Source organism: Pseudophryne corroboree, chromosome 3 (genome assembly GCF_028390025.1).
Source record: "Pseudophryne corroboree isolate aPseCor3 chromosome 3, aPseCor3.hap2, whole genome shotgun sequence".
In the NCBI taxonomy this organism is placed as follows: Eukaryota; Metazoa; Chordata; class Amphibia; order Anura; family Myobatrachidae; genus Pseudophryne; species Pseudophryne corroboree.
Window position 1 is genome coordinate 294,002,473 of NC_086446.1, and position 23,249 is coordinate 294,025,721.

General features: G+C 46.2%; 1 protein-coding gene across 4 annotated transcripts in view; it reads right to left on the minus strand.

The window, feature by feature from the left end:
• SS18L1 (SS18L1 subunit of BAF chromatin remodeling complex) overlaps positions 1-23,249 on the minus strand; it is a 92,133-nt gene that overhangs the window by 4,950 nt on the left and 63,934 nt on the right. For 3 of the 4 annotated variants that reach the window (XM_063959316.1, XM_063959317.1, XM_063959314.1), the window contains 8 exons: positions 20,639-20,723; positions 17,444-17,588; positions 16,690-16,887; positions 13,971-14,135; positions 13,074-13,175; positions 12,290-12,382; positions 5,771-5,896; positions 5,149-5,276 (listed from right to left, as the gene is read on the minus strand). In XM_063959316.1, coding sequence (XP_063815386.1) covers positions 5,149-5,276; positions 5,771-5,896; positions 12,290-12,382; positions 13,074-13,175; positions 13,971-14,135; positions 16,690-16,887; positions 17,444-17,588; positions 20,639-20,659 — 978 coding nt within the window. In that variant the 5' untranslated portion in view covers positions 20,660-20,723. The remainder of the gene's footprint in view (positions 1-5,148; positions 5,277-5,770; positions 5,897-12,289; positions 12,383-13,073; positions 13,176-13,970; positions 14,136-16,689; positions 16,888-17,443; positions 17,589-20,638; positions 20,724-23,249) is intronic. The other variant, XM_063959315.1, reaches the window with a different exon arrangement.

Below are 23,249 nucleotides of genomic sequence, written 5' to 3' on the forward strand. Positions count from 1 at the left end.
AGAAACTGAGGACGCGTCCGCAGTTCTGCCCTGTCCGAATGGAAAATCAGATATGGGCTTTTGTACGATAAAGCCGCCAATTCTGACACTCTCCTGGCCGAAGCCAGGGCCAGTAGCATGGTTACTTTCCATGTAAGATATTTCAAATCCACCGATTTGAGTGGCTCAAACCAATGGGATTTGAGAAAATCCAAAACTACATTGAGATCCCACGGTGCCACTGGAGGCACAACCGGGGGCTGTATATGTAGTACTCCTTTGACAAAAGTTTGGACTTCAGGAACTGAAGCCAATTCTTTCTGGAAGAAAATCGACAGGGCCGAAATTTGAACCTTAATGGACCCCAATTTGAGGCCCATAGACAATCCTGTTTGCAGGAAATGTAGAAATCGACCCAGTTGAAATTCCTCCGTGGGGGCCTTCCTGGCCTCACACCACGCAACATATTTTCTCCAAATGCGGTGATAATGTTGTGAGGTCCCTTCCTTCCTGGCTTTAATCAGGGTAGGGATGACTTCCTCTGGAATGCCTTTTTCCTTTAGAATCCGGCGTTCAACCGCCATGCCGTCAAACGCAGCCGCGGTAAGTCTTGGAATAGACAAGGTCCCTGCTGAAGCAGGTCCCTTCTTAGAGGTAGAGGCCACGGATCTTCCGTGAGCATCTCCTGAAGTTCCGGGTACCAAGTCCTTCTTGGCCAATCCGGAGCCACGAGTATCGTTCTTACTCCCCTTTTCCGTATAATTCTCAGTACCTTGGGTATGAGAGGCAGAGGAGGGAACACATACACTGACTGGTACACCCATGGTGTTACCAGAGCGTCCACAGCTATTGCCTGAGGGTCTCTTGACCTGGCGCAATACCTGTCCAGTTTTTTGTTGAGGCGGGACGCCATCATGTCCACCATTGGTCTTTCCCAATGGACCACAATCATGCGGAAGACTTCTGGATGAAGTCCCCACTCTCCCGGGTGAAGATCGTGTCTGCTGAGGAAATCTGCTTCCCAGTTGTCCACTCCCGGGATGAACACTGCTGACAGTGCTATCACATGATTTTCCGCCCAGCGAAGAATCCTTGCAGCTTCTGCCATTGCCCTCCTGCTTCTTGTGCCGCCCTGTCTGTTTACGTGGGCGACTGCCGTGATGTTGTCCGACTGGATCAACACCGGCTGACCCTGAAGCAGAGGTTTTGCCAGGCTTAGAGCATTGTAGATTGCTCTTAGTTCCAGTATCCTTGGCGACAGGTTTATCCGCTGATGCATCTGCAGATGCGATCCGGACCACTTGTCCAGCAGATCCCACTGAAAAATTTGTGCATGGAATCTGCCGAATGGAATCGCTTCGTAAGAAGCCACCATTTTTCCCAGGACTCTTGTGCATTGATGCACAGACACTTTTCCTGGTTTTAGGAGGTTCCTGACGAGTTCGGATAACTCCCTGGCTTTCTCCTCCGGAAGAAACACCTTTTTCTGAACAGTGTCCAGAATCATCCCTAGGAACAGCAAACGTGTCGTCGGGATCAGTTGGGATTTTGGAAAATTCAGAATCCACCCGTGCTGTTGGAGCACTACTTGGGTTAGTGCTACTCCGACCTCCAGCTGTTCTCTGGACCTTGCCCTTATCAGGAGATCGTCCAAGTAAGGGATAATTAATACGCCTTTTCTTCGAAGAAGGATCATCATTTCGGCCATTACCTTGGTAAAGACCCGGGGTGCCGTGGACAATCCAAACGGCAGCGTCTGAAACTGATAATGACAGTTTTGTACCACGAACCTGAGGTACCCTTGGTGTGAAGGGCAAATTGGGACATGGAGGTAAGCATCCTTGATGTCCAAGGACACCATAAAGTCCCCTTCTTCCAGATTCGCTATCACTGCTCTGAGTGACTCCATCTTGAACTTGAATTTTTGTATGTACAGGTTCAGAGATTTCAGATTTAGAATAGGTCTTACCGAGCCGTCCGGCTTCGGTACCACAAATAGCGTGGAGTAATACCCCTTTCCCTGTTGTAAAAGGGGTACCTTGACTATCACCTGCTGAGAATACAGCTTGTGAATGGCTTCCAATACCGTCGCCCTGTCGGAGGGAGACATTGGCAAAGCAGACTTTAGGAACCGGCGAGGGGGAGACGTCTCGAATTCCAACCTGTAACCCTGAGATACTACCTGCAGGATCCAGGGGTCCACCTGCGAGTGAGCCCACTGTGCGCTGAAATTCTTGAGGCGACCCCCCACCGCCCCTGAGTCCGCTTGTAAGGTCCCAGCGTCATGCTGAGGCCTTTGCAGAAGCCGGGGAGGGCTTCTGCTCCTGGGAGGGAGCTGCTTGCTGCAGTCTCTTACCCTTTCCTTTGCCTCGGGGCAGATATGAATGTCCTTTTGCCCGCTTGTTCTTATAGGAACGAAAGGACTGCGGCTGAAAAGACTGCGTCTTTTTCTGCTGGGAGGTGACCTGAGGTAAAAAGGTGGATTTCCCGGCTGTTGCCGTGGCCACCAAATCCGATAAACCGACCCCAAATAATTCCTCCCCTTTATACGGCAATACTTCCATATGCCGTTTGGAATCCGCATCACCTGACCACTGTCGCGTCCATAAACTTCTTCTGGCAGATATGGACATCGCACTTACTCTTGATGCCAGAGTGCAAATATCCCTCTGTGCATCACGCATATAAAGAAATGCATCCTTTAAATGCTCTATAGTCAATAAAATATTGTCCCTATCCAGGGTATCAATATTTTCAGTCAGTGATTCCGACCAAGCCACCCCAGCACTGCACATCCAGGCTGAGGCGATTGCTGGTCGCAGTATAACACCAGTATGTGTGTATATACTTTTTAGTGTATTCTCCAGCCTCCTATCAGCTGGGTCCTTGAGGGCGGCCGTTTCTGGAGACGGTAACGCCACTTGTTTTGATAAGCGTGTGAGCGCCTTATCTACCCTAGGGGGTGTTTCCCAGCGCGCCCTAACCTCTGGCGGGAAAGGGTATACCGCCAATAACTTCTTTGAAATTAGCAGTTTTCTATCGGGGGTAACCCACGCTTCATCACACACTTCATTCAATTCCTCTGATTCAGGAAAAACTACAGGTAGTTTTTTCACACCCCACATAATACCCCTTTTTGTGGTACTTGCAGTATCAGAGATATGCAAAGCCTCCTTCATTGCCGTGATCATATAACGTGTGGCCCTACTGGAAAATACGTTTGTTTCTTCACCGTCGACACTAGATTCGGTGTCCGTGTCGGTGTCTGTGTCGACCGACTGAGGTAAAGGGCGTTTTACAGCCCCTGACGGTGTTTGAGACGCCTGGACAGGTACTAACTGGTTTGCCGGCCGTCTCATGTCGTCAACCGACTTTTGCAGCGTGCTGACACTATCACGTAATTCCATAAACAAAGCCATCCATTCCGGTGTCGACTCCCTAGGGGGTGACATCACCATTACAGGCAATTGCTCCGCCTCCACGCCAACATCGTCCTCATACATGTCGACACACACGTACCGACACACAGCAGACACACAGGGAATGCTCTGATAGAAGACAGGACCCCACTAGCCCTTTGGGGAGACAGAGGGAGAGTTTGCCAGCACACACCCAAGCGCTATAAATATATAGGGACAACCTTAAATAAGTGTGTTCCCCTTATAGCAGCTTAAATATTATTAATATCGCCAAATAAGTGCCCCCCCTCTCTGTTTTTACCCTGTTTCTGTAGTGCAGTGCAGGAGAGAGCCTGGGAGCCTTCCTAGCAGCGGAGCTGTGTAGGAAAATGGCGCTGTGTGCTGAGGAGAATAGGCCCCGCCCCCTTTTCGGCGGGCTTCTTCTCCCGTTTTTCTGACAACCTGGCAGGGGTTAAATACATCCATATAGCCCCAGAGGCTATATGTGATGTATTTTTAGCCAGAATAGGTACTTTCATTGCTGCCCAGGGCACCCCCCCCCAGCGCCCTGCACCCTCAGTGACCGTTGGTGTGAAGTGTGCCGAGAGCAATGGCGCACAGCTGCAGTGCTGTGCGCTACCTCATGAAGACTGAGAAGTCTTCAGCCGCCGGTTTCTGGACCTCTTCTCTCTTCGGCATCTGCAAAGGGGTCGGCGGCGCGGCTCCGGTGACCCATCCAGGCTGTACCTGTGATCGTCCCTCTGGAGCTAGTGTCCAGTAGCCTAAGAAGCCAATCCATCCTGCACGCAGGTGAGTTCACTTCTTCTCCCCTAAGTCGCTCGTTGCAGTGAGCCTGTTGCCAGCAGGACTCACTGAAAATAAAAAACTTAACAAACTTTTTCTAAGCAGCTCTTTAGGAGAGCCACCTAGATTGCACCCTGCTCGGACGGGCACAAAAACCTAACTGAGGCTTGGAGGAGGGTCATAGGGGGAGGAGCCAGTACACACCACCTAGTGGTCAAACTTTTAATTTTGTGCCCTGTCTCCTGCGGAGCCGCTATTCCCCATGGTCCTGACGGAGTCCCCAGCATCCACTTAGGACGTCAGAGAAAGAGGGTTCTAATCGGGTCAGGAACCGAGATGGTGGGGGCTTGGTTCAGGAGCTGAGAGGGAGTGGGCTCGAATGACGAGCCGAGAAGGGAGTGGGCCGGGTCAGGAGCGAAGAGGGGAGGGGATTGGAAATTAATGAGGGAAAATATTTTGAGATTGAGCAAGGGTCAAACGAAGTGACAAACCAAGGCCTCTTTACCATGATGTTGGTTAGCTTTAGTATTTAATTTCTGGTTATATTGTACAGCATAGTGTAAAATGTGACACTTTATAAATAAATGGAATTTAATAATAAACATTTTTAGATAAAAAGAGTAAAAATGTAAAGAGTTTAGGAGTAAAAAGAGCCAGGAGCTGATGAGAGGAAAGGAAAAGAAGTAGAGGAGCAAGAGGGAAGGTTTGTGGAGAGTTGGTAAGAAAGATGCAGGTCCTGGTGACAGTGGCGCAGTGGGTAGATAATCAGGAAGGAGAATGTGTTATATACTGTGATTAGGGTGCCATAAAGAGATACAAACCAAAGAGGGGAACAAATAGGATCTTGTCAAAAATAAGTTATCCACTTGCCTTAGAAATTACGGATTAATCACATTTGTCATTATGCAAACATTGGGTATTCAACAAGTGGGGTGGGGAGTATTTTTATGGACATGGTATGTACTACCTGCTCATAGCCATAAGGCCTTTGTTGCTGGGCAGAAGCTGCCGTCTGGGGTGCCCGGTAGCTGGAGTATGGCTGGCTCTGGCCTTGCTGGTAGCTGGAATACTGTGAGGAGGAGCCCTGTGCTGGAACTGAGCAGAAAAACATTTTCCATTAGATAATGTGTAACACGTGCAATGCAGTCTGTGTTCATCAAAGATTATTTTTTCTTCCTAGTCATATCAGACAACCTGATAAAAGACACAGGGAGGCCTTCTGGTTCTTACATGGCCAATAACCGAAACAATAAGTTGGTCCGGGTCCAGTATGAATTGCCAGCGGACGGGATCCCGGCTGTCATGATCCCAACAGCGGGATCCCGTTCGCCAGAATGCCGGCAGCGGGGCGGGTGCTATAGAGACCCTTGCGGGCACGGTGGCTCGCTGCCCTCGCCACAGGTTATATTCTTTCTCTATTGGTGTTTGAGGCCTGTGTCGCTGGTATTCCAGCGGCGGCATTTCACCACTAGTCGGGATTCTGGCGTCGGTACTGTGACTGCCTAGTGGTATTTTAACCACTTCCCGTTGGTCCCTCACTATATTATATCAACTGTTGTATGCCAATAAAGCCAACACTGCCCGCTCACCATAGCCCTGCTGTTGCTGCCCAGGATAGTTCTGTTGATTTGAGTATTGTTGTTGCTGGGAATATGCTTGTTGCTGGCCAGTTCCCTGTTGGTATCCACTCTGCTGCTGGCTGTATTGTGTATTTCCTACAAAGGATTAATTTGATTCATGTCAATTCCTGTTATTGGGCACCACTGGTTTACATGTGCATGCATGATCAGACCAGGAAACTGCATTCATAGCAGGTGTAAGGAGTAAGAATACTACTACCACTTTTACCAGACAGATGTATTCTCCTGAAATCTAAAGGAACCAAAATGGAATCTATACACAACAAAGCACTTGCATAGGATATGCACAATAACATTGAAAAGGAGAAATATACTACTGCTGAACAAAATGTATTTGTGTTGCTTTGTTGCAACAGTTTCTGTTTAGGAAACAATACTGGCAAAAAATAAGAATTTACTTACCGATAATTCTATTTCTCGGAGTCCGTAGTGGATGCTGGGGTTCCTGAAAGGACCATGGGGAATAGCGGCTCCGCAGGAGACAGGGTACAAAAGTAAAGCTTTCCGATCAGGTGGTGTGCACTGGCTCCTCCCCCTATGACCCTCCTCCAAGCCAGTTAGATACTGTGCCCGGACGAGCGTACACAATAAGGGAGGAATTTTGAATCCCGGGTAAGACTCATACCAGCCACACCAATCACACCGTACAACTTGTGATCTAAACCCAGTTAACAGTATGATAACAGCGGAGCCTCTGAAAAGATGGCTCACAACAATAATAACCCGATTTTTGTAACTATGTACAAGTATTGCAGATAATCCGCACTTGGGATGGGCGCCCAGCATCCACTACGGACTCCGAGAAATAGAATTATCGGTAAGTAAATTCTTATTTTCTCTATCGTCCTAGTGGATGCTGGGGTTCCTGAAAGGATCATGGGGATTATACCAAAGCTCCCAAACGGGCGGGAGAGTGCGGATGACTCTGCAGCACCGAATGAGAGAACTCCAGGTCCTCCTTAGCCAGGGTATCAAATTTGTAGAATTTAGCAAACGTGTTTGCCCCTGACCAAGTAGCTGCTCGGCAAAGTTGTAAAGCCGAGACCCCTCGGGCAGCCGCCCAAGATGAGCCCACCTTCCTTGTGGAATGGGCATTTACATATTTTGGCTGTGGCAGGCCTGCCACAGAATGTGCAAGCTGAATTGTATTACACATCCAACTAGCAATAGTCTGCTTAGAAGCAAGAGCACCCAGTTTGTTGGGTGCATACAGGATAACAGCAAGTCAGTTTTCCTGACTCCAGCCGTCCTGGAACATATTTTCAGGGCCCTGACAACATCTAGCAACTTGGAGTCCTCCAAGTCCCTAGTAGGTGCAAGGCACCACAATAAGCTGGTTCAGGTGAAACACTGACACCACCTTAGGGAGAGAACTGGGGACGAGTCCGCAGCTCTGCCCTGTCCGAATGGACAAACAGATATGGGCTTTTTTGAGAAAAAACCACCAATTTGACACTCGCCTGGTCCAGGCCAGGGCCAAGAGCATGGTCACTTTTCATGTGAGATGCTTCAAATCCACAGATTTGACTGGTTTTAAACCAATGTGATTTGAGGAATCCCAGAACTACGTTGAGATCCCACAGTGCCACTGGAGGCACAAAAGGGGGTTGTATATGCAATACTCCCTTGACAAACTTCTGGACTTCAGGAACTGAAGCCAATTCTTTCTGGAAGAAAATCGACAGGGCCGAAATTTGAACCTTAATGGACCCCAATTTGAGGCCCATAGACACTCCTGTTTGCAGGAAATGCAGGAAACGACCGAGTTGAAAATTCTTTGTGGGGCCTTCCTGGCCTCACACCACGCAACATATTTTCGCCACATGTGGTGATAATGTTGTGCGGTCACCTCCTTTCTGGCTTTGACCAGGGTAGGAATGACCTCTTCCGGAATGCCTTTTTCCCTTAGGATCCGGCTTTCCACCGCCATGCCGACAAACGCAGCTGCGGTAAGTCTTGGAACAGACATGGTACTTGCTGAAGCAAGTCCCTTCTTAGCGGCAGAGGCCATAAGACCTCTGTAAGCATCTCTTGAAGTTCCGGGTACCAAGTCCTTCTTGGCCAATCCGGAGCCATGAGTATAGTTCTTACTCCTCTACGTTTTATAATTCTCAGCACCTTAGGTATGAGAAGCAGAGGAGGGAACACATACACCGACTGGTACACCCACGGTGTTACCAGAACGTCCACAGCTATTGCCTGAGGGTCTCTTGACCTGGCGCAATACCTGTCCCGTTTTGTTCAGACGGGACGCCATCATGTCCACCTTTGGTATTTCCCAACGGTTTACAATCATGTGGAAAAAACTTCCAGATGAAGTTTCCACTCTCCCGGGTGGAGGCCGTGCCTGCTGAGGAAGTCTGCTTCCCAGTTTCCATTCCCAGGATGAAACACTGCTGACAGTGCTATCACATGATTTTCCGCCCAGCGAAAAGTCCTTGCAGTTTTTGCCATTGCCCTCCTGCTTCTTGTGTCGCCCTGTCTGTTTACGTGGGCGACTGCCGTGATGTTTTTCCCACTGGATCAATACCGGCTGACCTTGAAGCAGAGGTCTTGCTAAGCTTAGAGCATTATAAATTTACCCTTAGCTCCAGTATATTTATGTGGAGAAAAGTCTCCAGACTTGATCACACTCCCTGGAAATTTTTTCCTTGTGTGACTGCTCCCCAGCCTCTCGGGCTGGGCTCCGTGGTCACCAGCATCCAATCCTGAATGCCGAATCTGCGGCCCTCTAGAAGATGAGCACTCTATAACCACCACAGGAGAGACACCCTTGTCCTTGGATATAGGGTTATCCGCTGATGCATCTGAAGATGCGATCCGGACCATTTGTCCAGCAGATCCCACTGAAAAGTTCTTGCGTGAAATCTGCCGAATGGAATTGCTTCGTAGGAAGCCACCATTTTTACCAGGACCCTTGTGCAATGATGCACTGTTTTTAGGAGGTTCCTGACTAGCTCGGATAACTCCCTGGCTTTCTCTTCCGGGAGAAACACCTTTTTCTGGACTGTGTCCAGAATCATCCCTAGGCACAGCAGACATGTCGTCGGGATCAGCTGCGATTTTGGAATATTTAGAATCCACCCGTGCTGTTGTAGCAGTATCCTAGATAGTGCTACTCCGACCTCCAACTGTTCCCTGGACTATGCCCTTATCAGGAGATCGTCCAAGTAAGGGATAATTAAGACGCCTTTTCTTCGAAGAAGAATCATCATTTCGGCCATTACCTTGGTAAAGACCCGGGGTGCCGTGGACAATCCAAACGGCAGCGTCTGAAACTGATAGTGACAGTTCTGCACCACGAACCTGAGGTACCCTTAGTGAGAAGGGCAAATTTGGGACATAGAGGTAAGCATCCCTGATGTCCCGGGACACTATATAGTCCCCTTCTTCCTGGTTCGTTATCACTGCTCTGAGTGACTCCATCTTGATTTGAACCTTTGTAAGTGTTCAAAAAATTTTTTTTAGAATAAGTCTCACCTAGCCTTCTGGCTTCAGTACCACAATATAGTGTGGAATAATACCCCTTTTCTTGTAGTAGGAGGGGTAATTTAATTATCACCTGCTGGGAATACAGCTTGTGAATTTTTTCCCATACTGCCTCCTTGTCGGAGGGAGACCTTGGTAAAGCAGACTTCAGGAGCCTGCGAAGGGGAAACGTCTCGACATTCCAATCTGTACCCCTGGGATACTATTTGTAGGATCCAGGGGTCCTGTACGGTCTCAGCGCCATGCTGAGAACTTGTCAGAAGCGGTGGAACGCTTCTGTTCCTGGGAATGGGCTGCCTGCTGCAGTCTTCTTCCCTTTCCTCTATCCCTGGGCAGATATGATCTTATAGGGACGAAAGGACTGAGGCTGAAAAGACGGTGTCTTTTTCTGCAGAGATGTGACTTAGGGTAAAAACGGTGGATTTTCCAGCAGTTGCCGTGGCCACCAGGTCCGATGGACCGACCCCAAATAACTCCTCTTCCTTTATACGGCAATACACCTTTGTGCCGTTTGGAATCTGCATCACCTGACCACTGTCGTGTCCATAACATCTTCTGGCAGTTATGGACATCGCATTTACTCTTGATGCCAGAGTGCAAATATCCCTCTGTGCATCTCGCATATATAGAAATGCATCCTTTAAATGCTCTATAGTCAATAAAATACTGTCCCTGTCAAGGGTATCAATATTTTTAGTCAGGGAATCCGACCAAGCCACCCCAGCTCTGCACATCCAGGCTGAGGCGATCGCTGGTCGCAGTATAACACCAGTATGTGTGTATATACTTTTTATAATATTTTCCAGCCTCCTGTCAGCTGGTCCTTGAGGACGGCCCTATCTATAGACGGTACCGCCACTTGTTTTGATAAGCGTGTGAGCGCCTTATCCACCCTAAGGGGTGTTTCCCAACGCGCCCTAACTTCTGGCGGGAAAGGGTATACCGCCCATAATTTTCTATCGGGGGGAACCCACGCATCATCACACACTTTATTTAATTTATCTGATTCAGGAAAAACTATGGTAGTTTTTTCACATCCCACATAATACCCTCTTTTGTGGTACTTGTAGTATCAGAAATATGTAACACCTCCTTCATTGCCTTTAACGTGTGGCCCTAATAAGGAATACGTTTGTTTATTCACCGTCGACACTGGATTCAGTGTCCCTGTCTGTGTCTGTGTCGACCGACTAAAGTAAACGGGCGTTTTAAAACCCCTGACGGTGTTTTTGAGACGTCTGGACCGGTACCAATTGTTTGTCGGCCGTCTCATGTCGTCAACCGACCTTGCAGCGTGTTGACATTATCACGTAATTCCCTAAATAAGCCATCCATTCCGGTGTCGACTCCCTAGAGAGTGACATCACCATTACAGGCAATTTCTCCGCCTCCTCACCAACATCGTCCTCCTACATGTCGACACACACGTACCGACACACAGCACACACACAGGGAATGCTCTGATAGAGGACAGGACCCACTAGCCCTTTGGAGAGACAGAGGGAGAGTTTGCCAGCACACACCAAAAACGCTATAATTATATAGGGACAACCTTATATAAGTGTTTTCCCTTATAGCATCTTTTTTATATATTTCTAACGCCAAATTAGTGCCTCCCCTCTCTGTTTTAACCCTGTTTCTGTAGTGCAGTGCAGGGGAGAGCCTGGGAGCCTTCCCTCCAGCCTTTCTGTGAGGGAAAATGGCGCTGTGTGCTGAGGAGATAGGCCCCGCCCCTTTTTCGGCGGCCTCGTCTCCCGCTCTTAACGGATTCTGGCAGGGGTTAAATATCTCCATATAGCCTCCGGAGGCTATATGTGAGGTATTTTTAGCCAAAATAGGTATTCATTTTGCCTCCCAGGGCGCCCCCCTCCCAGCGCCCTGCACCCTCAGTGACTGCCGTGTGAAGTGTGCTGAGAGGAAAATGGCGCACAGCTGCAGTGCTGTGCGCTACCTTTAGAAGACTGAGGAGTCTTCTGCCGCCGATTCTGGACCTCTTCTTACTTCAGCATCTGTAAGGGGGCCGGCGGCAAGGCTCCGGTGACCATCCAGGCTGTACCTGTGATCGTCCCTCTGGAGCTGATGTCCAGTAGCCAAGAAGCCAATCCATCCTGCACGCAGGTGAGTTCACTTCTTCTCCCCTAAGTCCCTCGTTGCAGTGATCCTGTTGCCAGCAGGACTCACTGTAAAATAAAAAACCTAAGCTAAACTTTTCTAAGCAGCTCTTTAGGAGAGCCACCTAGATTGCACCCTTCTCGGCCGGGCACAAAAATCTAACTGGCTTGGAGGAGGGTCATAGGGGGAGGAGCCAGTGCACACCACCTGATCGGAAAGCTTTACTTTTGTGCCCTGTCTCCTGCGGAGCCGCTATTCCCCATGGTCCTTTCAGGAACCCCAGCATCCACTAGGACGATAGAGAAATGAACATATTTGCTTTACTACTGAGTGTGAAGTTTACAATGTACTGTCATCATCTCAGGGTGGAGGCAGCTGATGCATATAAATATGCAGCCTTTCAGTTCAGTAAGAACTAGTGACCTCATGGTGGCACTAATGTGACTACTGATTGCAAAATATCAGAGTCCACCGTGTGTGGCAATAGTACATTTTAACATATCAGCATGAAAGACACTTCCATGGAATAAAATGTTATACCATGTATAGGATTGTTCTAAAATACTAAATAAGAGATAGGAGTAAACCTGACCATTCAATAATACAGTCACTGCACAGCAAAGCCATGCTCAAACAAAGTGAATTGTTTAATAAAATGGTGCAGTGTTCACAAATGTGACGTACGTAGGTCATCGCAGACTATCAGCTTCTGTATTTTTGATGGACAGGAGAGAAAATGAATGTCTGATTGATTGCTCTGTGGTTCATGAAATGCGTGCACATAGTCAATGTTATTAAATAATGGAGTCAATGTTATTAAATAAATGATTCCAATAATGGCATGTGGGAATGATCCATGTGTCTGACCTCCTTCATAGTAATGCTGTGAGGAGTCATCGAATGTTCTGTCGTAGCTCTGCTCACCGTACGAAGATTGTTGGTAAGTGTAGTCCCCATGTCCTAGATTACACAAGAGAAGTCAGATCCTAAACAGCACAACCTAGGCATAAAAAACACAGTACATACCATATACACAAAAGATTCCCTGGTACGACAGAAACTCAACTTGGAAAAGACATATTATACAATATCTCCACAATATGGTTTGAGTATTTGCCTGTTGGGAAATAGTGACTACAGAACCTCATTCAGCTTGGATCACTATTGAGACAGAAATCGAAATTTTCCCAATCCTGCGTCTGCTAAAAACCGCTTGGGACGAGCCGACCAGAAAGGTAAAAGCCGCTCACCGATGCAATTGCAAACTTTCATATACAATCGCATAATTACGATGCATACGCAGAAATCGACTACCATCGACAATTTCGGTTGACCCAGGGCTACTCAGAATGAGAATGCAGTCGCACTGTCGCAATCCATTGCAACTGAAGTCAGATACACGCCCTAAAAAAACGGCCATGATCCGCCTTGTTAACACCCACAAATGGTCACTTCCTATGATTGCAATTTAGCCTTCCCGCTTGTGCAATGCAATCGCAGCACATGCGCAGTCTGCCGATAATCGCGCAATTTTGCAACTGAAGCTGAATAAAGCACATAAAGTACTCTCTCCCAACAGAAGTATTAATAATTGTCAGTTTGCTGGAATTTGTCGACATACATATTTACATAGAGGGAAGATGACACCTACCATCTGTGTAATACTGCTGGCTCATAGAGTCAGAGGAACCCTGGCTGTGTGCATACTGCTCGCTGTAATACTCCTCCTGACCCAGATATTGCTGGGCAGAACCTGAATGCACAAGGGACATGAAGAATACATCTAGCATTCGGTATACTCAGTGTACTGTACATATACATACACAACTATAAGACGCAAACCTGCTTATTTTCACATTATTTTACTGCAATGTTAACGTTATTGTACGACTATATGATGTACTTTATCCACATAATTGCATTTACTATTATGCATGAGAAACCTAGTTTGTACATTCTCCCAAGCAGTACCCTCTCCCTCCTGTATTCTCTATATATAATTGTGTATATATGTAAAGTGATGTCTGTACCATTTTGTACTTCTGCACTTTGTTGTATGTTTTATGTACGACACTGCAGAGCCTTTGTGATATCAAGATATAACAACTGTAATATTGATTGCTCATCTGATATAAAAAGAAATACCAAGGGGCTAAATTTTCATATAAACTGGCATTTCCAAGTAGGCACATTGTAACGTAACACCTCTCAGACACATGCCTCACCTGTTTTACCCAGCATGAAGCGGTCTATAGTAATGAGGAGCAGAGGGATGATTAGGCACATAGGAAATGCCCTGTCCTATGGATCTCTGGTCCCATGCATCACAGCAGGAGCGTGAGTTATTGTCAAATTGTCACATTCTATTCTTGTCTCATTAATTAAAAATGTTGTTTATAGCACCTTTATTTCTTTTATATATAGAGAGTCACCTACATTTTTTATCTAACAGTAATTATATTTATTACAAATACTCTGGTTTGCAAATATTGGTAGTACAAGTAACACAAACGGACTGTCAGGGGGAACCCAGGTGAAAAATGATTACCTTGCTGTGCTGATCTGTATGGTCCCAAAGGCCTCTGGCCCATCATGCTGCTTCCTTGGTTAGTCTGGTTCATTAAAGAAATCGATGACTGGCCTTGATAATGCTGACCTCCTCCTTGTGCCGTGGTGTAATGGGAAGTGGCAGCTTGCTGGTGCATCATGGACACTATTTTACAATATAGCAGAAAGAGATTCCAACTGAATAGAAAAGTGATATTGTGCATGGAATTACAACCATCTCAGAGTATTAAGATTATGTTACTGCAGCAATTTAAAAATGGGTGACACTTATGAAAAGCATCATTTAGTACAAAGTGACACGTATAAAATATGTTGCACAGGTAGCAGTGAAGCAAAAGTGCTCTAACCCACAGCAACTAGATGCTAGAAATGTCCTTTATTACTTTTACCATAGTTACCTGTGGAATGCTTTTCAGAAATGTCCCCAACAGAACTGCTTTGAAAAAATAATGCCCATTGCCTCAATTTATATAAAACAATATCACTTTTGTATAAATTATTTAATTAACGCCTGCATATTCCACAACTGGTCATTAACAACCAGAGTGGTAATATGTGTCTGCTCACATACATTACAACGAGTCATTCCAGATTATAATAGAAGTGCTCAATGGGACTATATGTTCCAAACAAACAACAATCACAAATCAATGAGTGCCCTAAACTGGTATCTCTGCACTAACCCACCCTTAAAATAAACCTTCCCTCAAACCCTTGACCGAGCTCCTCAAGTTTTTTTTATTTTAAGTGCTCCTGTCCTTACAATGCAACAGACGAATAGTGTGATCGTCACCTCTTGTGGTAGAAACTTGCACTCTGAGGTTTCCCACTGTCCCCCATTCCAATTCCTGAAATGATGTAGCTATATTGGGCCTGAGTCAGATGTGGTTGGAGTTGCTATCACTGCTGCTTTCTTGAAACCAGGAGTAATAGCGCAGTATGGTGACGCAGCAGGAGGCGTTTATTACAAGTAGATGCCTCCTGCTGCAGTAGTGACCTGACCTGTGTCCTAATACGAAGCATCGGATCACTCACTCACCATCAGACAGCTTGCGGCACAGAGGCTCAGTACCCGGGCCATGCAAACTCTTGATGGCCCTGGCCCTGCGCATGATGCACATGCATAAATTCAGCTGACACATTTGCAGGCAGTCGGATTAGCAGGGGTAAGTAACACTACTGCTTCGGTAGTAGTGTTAGGGATTGCAGGGACAGCTGCATTTCAGAACAGCTCTCCCCTCACCGGAGCAAACGGAATTGCTCCAGTAGTTAAGTATTAACCACTGCAACTCATGACGAGTTGGATACTGGCCCAATAGGCCGCCGCTAATGAATGGGCCCCTTAATGTGAAAGTAGGAAATCTGAACTTGTTAAATTCTATGGATAATAATAGAAAAAGAATAGCAAAGAAGGAAATATCAGCTGACTGAAACAGAGAACGTAACATTTTTGTAAAAAATATACCCTAAACCATAGCAACCAATAAGTAACCAGCTTTTATCTCTTTAGTTAGACAATGAAATTAGGTGTATGATAGGTAATGTAATGTACTGAAACACAGCAACCAAAATGCAAAGCCCTAGTCTGGTGATGTTCCACAAAGAAACTGTCAGGCAAGGGTCTGGGACCAGCTTCATGTATAAGTGGGGAGTATTGCTGCATAGGACCGAAGGGCAGCTTCCTGGCATGTATAAGTGGGGAGTATTGCTGCATAGGACCGAAGGGCAGCTTCCTGGCATGTATAAGTGGAGAGTATTGCTGCATAGGACCGAAGGGCAGCTTCCTGGCATGTATAAGTGGGGAGTATTGCTGCATAGGACCGAAGGGCAGCTTCCTGGCATGTATAAGTGGAGAGTATTGCTGCATAGGACCGAAGGGCAGCTTCCTGGCATATATAAGTGGGGAGTATTGTTGGAAAGGACAATAGGGGAGCATAGCAACGATGACCACTGATGCAATTCAATTGTGAAAAGCACCATATCTATGCACTTTATATACTAATTAAAATTATATTTACATATGCAACATACAATTTTTGACTAGGACTACATTTTGTTGAAAAATAATATAAATCAGTACGGAAGTCTGGCCAGCAAGAAGCAGTGAGAAGTGTCTACTGAGTGTCTACTGCGAAGGACAATTGCAAAACTTTGGATTTGAAATTGAGTGAAGAGCTGGCAGTGATTCTATTTGTGGTGATTATAAAAGGGAAGTATGGATGCTGAGGATGAGAAAGGTCTACTTGGAGATGATAAGACGATTCATAAGAATGACCAGGAAGTCCACTTGGTTAAAATGAGTTGGATGTGTATTTGGCAAGGATATACCATAGTATGATTGCTGACCACTTGAGAGGAGCCTGGACCATAAGAATGAGCAATACATCTAACGGGTTTGAATGATTGGAGTCTGCTGGTAAGGATGAGTGTCTGGGAAAGGCCAGCAGACGAGCTGGTAGGTGAAGATCAGCTGTAGGTCTGGTTGGGGAATATAAAACAGAGGAGTCTATGTACTAAGCCTTGAATAGAGAGATAAAGTGGAGAGAAATAAAGTACCAACCAAGCAGCTCCTAACAGCATGTAACATGGCAGTTAGGAGCTGATTGGTTGGTACTTTATTTCCATCCACTTTATCTCTCCCCAGAGTCTTTAGTGAGGAGAAACCTAGACATGGCATGAATTAGAATACTGAGGCTTACCTGGGTTAGTGGGCATGTTCATATTAGCTCTTGAAACATAGTTGCCTATACTGCCCTGACTCTGCATTGGCACATTCTGAGAGCTGGGCACAGTGTGGCTATACCCAGGAGCTGTGCCATGGGAGCTCACTGCCATGCTCATGCTCGTTGTGGGCATAGTTGTCTGACCAGACTGCTGCATGGACACATGGTTGGGCCCTGAAAAGAAAGAGTAAAGAAGAATGAGAACCCCAGGGAGCACATGGAAAATAATGTGAAAAAGGATCACCATGGAATACGACCATACGACCATGACAATAAATGGTATTTGTATATTTCACATGGTAATATTATAACAATTGTTGTAATGGATACATGGACAATGGAGGTAACACCATCTGTCCCATTTAATATATAGAGAAGCACATACATAAAATGCAAGAAAATAAAAATTTTACTTTTGTGCATAAAAACCATTTTGAGGAATACAAATATTATTAGAACTAATTGATAATTATAGACATAGATTTTTACAATATTTGTGTACTTGTATGCATGCTAGCACATATGCGCAGAGACGATCTTCCAATGGAGGAAAGACACACACATATTTCCATTATTTCTCATAATTACATAAATGTAGATTAATAAACAAGGACACAAAAATGTCCTCAGGACCCCTGCCAAGCGTCTCTGTCAGACAGGTCATCACACACACTTAACACTTGCGCCTCTATTGCTAGGCAACTGTAACGCAGAAAAAAAGAGGCCTCACCATTACTGATCTGACTCTGCATGAGGGAAGAGGGTGGAAGGCTGGCACCCAGCGCGTCACTCAGATTGCCCTGGGAGTGGAGGCTCTGACTGGGGCCTGTTTGGCTCATCCCTCCTGGGCCCAGATTAATGTTCTGTGTTGGTGGCTGCAAATAAAACTATGTCATTTCATTGGCAAATGCATATTTCGAGACTTTCCATCATATACAGGTGAATAAACCTGATTATTCCAAAATAATAGCTAAGCATCACTAGAAATATGGTCATAATTTTTAATATAATACTATGGGAATGATGTATTAAGCACTTAACTGAAGATTTATTTTGCCAAAAACGCTCTGAAATAATAGTTTTTTTTTAATGAGTGAAAATGCTTTTAGTTGAAAAAAAGATTTTGATCGGGAACATCGCAACCATTGGAACATCGTGGCTTTTATTTTGAAAGCCGGAACAGCCTCCAGGTATACAGGGGAGGTCTGGGGGTGACTTGGAAGGGTTCATTTACAGTCCCCAGTGGCTGCCATTGTCTGCAGCCGCTGGAGGGGGGGTGGTCCTGCCGTGCTGACCGATCAGCAGTGATCGACAGCAAGGCAATCAGTGGGGGAGAGTGCAGGGAGGCAGAGGGACCTTCCGGTCCTTCTGACAGCAGCAGCGGAGGGAAGTTTCTCTTCCCTGCCGCTGCTAACACTCTATCTGACTGGTCGCATCCTGTGCGACCAGGTCAGATAGAGCACTTGCAGGCATGGTCGCATCTGATGCGACCATGCCAGGCAAGTGGTTAAGCAGTAAAATGAGTGGACCAGTGGAGAAGTTGCCTATAGCAACCAATTAGCATCTACCTATCATTTTATAGAATGTACTTGATAAATGCTACCTTAAAGCTAACTGATATGTACAACTTCTCCACTTTTTTAATTGCTTAATACATCTCCCTCAAAAAAAACTTCCATATTAAGTAAGCCAAAGTTTAGCAATTTAAAAATGTATTTTTGTTGAATATCATTTATGTGTAGGACTAAGCAAAATCCTAGTGAGCACCAAATAAGGTATTTCTTGTTCGTAAGAATCCTTCGTGGCCTAGATTATAAATACAAAATGTGTTATTTACATTTTTTTTTTATAAAGTTGTTGATTGTGTCTAGCGCAGTCACAAGATAAAATATGTGCAAAGTCAACAGAGACTACTGCCTAAGGTAGCATTCTCCAGGGGCTGAAGAGGGTCACATGTCAGCGCCGTAACTACATGTGTGCCAGGTGTGCCTGGCACACAGCGCAGTCGCCCTGAGGGCGCAACGGCCAGCGGCTTGTAATGAGTCAAATTGACTCATTACAAGCCGCCTCTGCTGTGCTGGTTGCGCCGCGCTGGAGAAGAGGAGAGGAGGGAGAGGGACTGGAGCCGCAGCAGCGCTATGTAATTAGTAGTGGCGCCGCTGCAGCAGTCCCTCTCCTTCCGCATTGGCTGACCGGCGCTGCTGTGAATGCTGGGATGCGCTTCCCTCATCCCAGCATTCACAGCGGCGTCGGCCAGCCAATGCGGAAGGAGAGGGACAGCTGCAGTGGCGCCACCACCAATTATATAGCTCTGCTGCGGCTCCAGTCCCCCTCCCTCCTCCTCCTTCTCCCCTGGATCTGCTGCATGAAGCCTGCACCGAGGAGCCTGAGCCAACGGGGAGAGATGGTATCTATCTATCTATCTATTCTGTCTGCCGCAATGTGTAAAAAGGGGGACTGGCTGCCGTAATGTGTAATAAGGGGGATGCTGTCTGCCATAATGTGTAAAAAGGGGGACGCTGGCTGCCGTAATGTGTAATAAGGGGGATGCTGTCTGCCATAATGTGTAAAAAGGGGGACGCTGGCTGCCGTAATGTGTAATAAGGGGGATGCTGTCTGCCGTAATGTGTAAAAAGGGGATGCTGTCTGCCGTAATGTGTAAAAAGGGGACTCTGCCGTAATGTGTAAAAAGGGGACGCTGTCTGCCGTAATGTGTAAAAAGGGGGACGCTGTCTGCTGTAATGTGTAAAAAGGGGGACGCTGTCTGCCGTAATGTGTAAAAAGGGCATGCTGTCTGCCGTAATGTGTAAAAAGGGGACGCTGTCTGCCGTAATGTGTAAAAAGGGGACGCTGTCTGCCGTAATGTGTAAAAAGGGGCACTGGCTGCCGTAATGTGTAAAAAGGGGCACTGGCTGCCGTAATGTGTAAAAAGGGGGACTGTCTGCCGTAATGTGTAAAAGGAGCTCTACCTGGTGTAGTGGCGCTACTGTGCAGCGTAATTTGAATAATGGAGACTACTGTGCACCGTAGTATGAATTGGTATTATTTTGTGGCCACGCCCCTTCCCCATGAAGCCACGCCCCTATATATTTTCCACCGCGCCTACGACGCGCACTGCCCCTATTAAGCATAGAAGGGGGCGTCAATGCCGTTTCTTGCACACAGCGCTAAAATACCTAGTTACGGCACTGTCACATGTTATTTAAAAAGATATACATTTTACAACCAATCTGCTAGTAGACCGCACTCTAACTCTCTAACTTCTTACTGGCTGTTACATTCTACAAATGTACTACTTTAACAAGTGGTAACAACTAAACACTCCCCCGTAAAAAAAACCAAAACCCCCCCCCCCCAGAACAAACAGAAATTAACCAACACAAATATGCAAATATGGGGGCAGATATGCAAATGTACTTTCACATTGATTTCTCCTTGTGGAGCAGAGTAATTTATAGACTTTCCCTAAATTTGGGGTTTGTCAGTATAGACTATATAAAGCATAGCAATATGCTAGCCATAATGAGTTGCTGTACTTTTCCCCATACTTCCCCATTTAACTTTATCCTGCATTTGTTTCTTTCATTTTGTTAAAGTTATACCATGTATTGATGTTCAATTGTACTGTTTACCCATGTATGGGGCTGCGGATACTTTGTGGAACCCCCATAAATAAAATAGAATAATAAACAACATAATGCTGCACAGATATATAGGTGTATTTAATTATAGTTGGACCTGCCATCTTGTCGGAAAGACGGCAGTTTCTGACCTTTTTTAGGTCGAATCATGATTCGACCTATTCAATGGAATGAAATTCAGGGTAAGATATAAGGGGGCACTACTGGACAATGACTGCAGAACTAGTGTTATATCTCTGTGGTAGCGTGAGGAAGGGTTCTGTGATGAGGGAATCCATACTCACCGCAGGAAGCAGAGACTGCATGTTCTGATTGGAGTCCGCTATAGTTGCCAGATACACCAAGTTTCTGTGCAGGATCTGCTGATATCTACAGAATATAGGAGGAGAGGTAATACAACACAATACAAAACAAGGACATAAACGTACATGACACACCACTCTTTGCAATGAGAGTGCGGGAGGCTTGTACTGAACATTATTAAAGTGGCTTGATTAACCACCCCCCAATAAAATGCAATTGTATCTTGAAACCATCCAGTATGGCTTTATGTGTGTGCTAAAAACTGAAAGCAATTGTTGCATCTACCTTCCTTCATCTTTCATTAATGAGATCTTTCTTTTAGATTAAAAAAATGCTGCTGAATCGCCACCTCGTCTCATTTGCGTGTCTAAGCTGCTGCCATTCCAGAGAACTCTTGGTGATGTATATCGCTAAATATGTAATAGCCTAGCTTCAACGTTTACGCAATACATTGCTTTCATTTTCTCTTCTCCCTTCTGTGCCCTTCACTAATGTCTTTACATGCCCATGGCTATAACATATGAGCCAGGCCACCAATAATAACTTGTATCTTCACACCAGTATCTTCCACCGGATGGAGCATAATTACAGCAGTGTTAGCTAGCAAAGTAATGCTAGTTTTTGCATTGCTACTAACTCTTTATCGGGCACTAACTGTCTTATTGTTAATCTCAGTAAATTGTTCAGGTTATTGTGTGATGTGACACGTTTCAATGTTCTTTATATGACATATTTTTAACATAAAACAAACATCACTGAGTCGTACTAAAGAGAAGACAAGGAATCAAAAGATGCAGTATTGATAAAAGTTCTATTCGGCTGACTTCATGGTTGCCTCAGTCAGCACTTACACAGTCCATATATTATATTCATCCTATATAGATGCCAATGGCATAATCAGAAATAATAGGATTTTAATTACCTACCGGTAAATCCTTTTCTAGTAGTCCATAGAGGATACTGGGGTCCATTTAGTACCATGGGGTATAGATGGGTCCACTTGGAGCCATGGGCACTTCAAGAATTTGATAGTGTGGGCTGGCTCCTCCCTCCATGCCCCTCCTACCAGACTCAGTCTAGGAAATTGTGCCCGAGGAGATGAACATACTTTGAGATGATAGATAATGATAGTGGTGAGATTCCAAACCAGCGCACACAACAAGAGGAAAGCCAAGCTAACCAAACTTGAAACAGGAACAGCAACGGCTGAACCAACATTACTTAACCAAGTAACATTGCAGGAAGAACGTAGCACTGGGCGGGTGCCCAGTAGCCTCTACTATGGTACAGCTTTGGTACATCTCTATGGTACTAAATGGTCCCCAGTATCCTCTACGGACTACGAGAAAAGGATTTACCGGTAGGCAATTCAAATCCTATTTCTCTAACGTCCTAGTGGATGCTGGGGACTCCGTAAGGACCATGGGGAATAGACGGGCTCCGCAGGAGACAGGGCACTTTAAGAAAGAATTTGGATACTGGTGTGCTCTGGCTCCTCCCTCTATGTCCCTCTTCCAGACCTCAGTTTGAATCTGTGCCCGGACGAGCTGCGTGCTACTTAGTGAGCTCTCCTGAGCTTGCTATAAGAAAGTATTTTGTTAGGTTTTTTTATTTTCAGATAGATCTGCTGGCAACAGACTCTCTGCAGCGTGGGACTGAGGGGAGAGAAGCAGCCCTACTCACTGAAGATAGGTCCTGCTTCTTAGGCTACTGGACACCATTAGCTCCAGAGGGATCGTACACAGGATCTCACCCTTTGACGTCCGATCCCGGAGCCACGCCGCCGTCCCCCTCGCAGAGCCGGAAGACAGAAGCCGGTGACAGAAGCAAGAAGACTTCAAAAGCGGCGGCAGAAGACTCCAGTCTTCATATGAGGTAGCGCACAGCACTGCAGCTGTACGCCATTGCTCCCACATTAAACCCACACACTCCGGTCACTGTAGGGTGCAGGGCGCAGGGGGGGGCGCCCTGGGCAGCAATTAGGAACCTCTTGGCAAAAAGTAGCATATATACAGTTGGGCACTGTATATATGCATGAGCCCCCGCCATTATTTTACATACAAACGCGGGACAGAAGCCCGCCGCTGAGGGGGCAGGGCTTCTTCCTCAGCACTCACCAGCGCCATTTTCTCTCCACAGCTCCGCTGAGAGGAAGCTCCCCAGGCTCTCCCCTGCAGAAACACGGTAGAAAGAGGGTAAAAAGAGAGGGGGGGCACATAAATTAGGCGCAAAAAGCTTTATATACAGCAGCTACTGGGTTAACACTAAGTTACTGTGTGATTCCTGGGTCATATAGCGCTGGGGTGTGTGCTGGCATACTCTCTCTCTGTCTCTCCAAAGGGCCTTGTGGGGGAACTGTCTTCAAAAAGAGCATCCCCTGTATGTGTGTGGTGTGTCGGTACGCTTGTGTCGACATGTTTGACGAGGAAGGCTATGTGGAAGCAGAGCGGGAGCAAATGAATGTGGGGTCGCCGCCGACGGCGCCGACACCTGATTGGATGGATATGTGGAAGGTTTTAAATGATAATGTTAATTCCTTGAATAAAAGGTTGGATAAAGTTGAAACCTTAGGACAGTCAGGGTCTCAGCCCA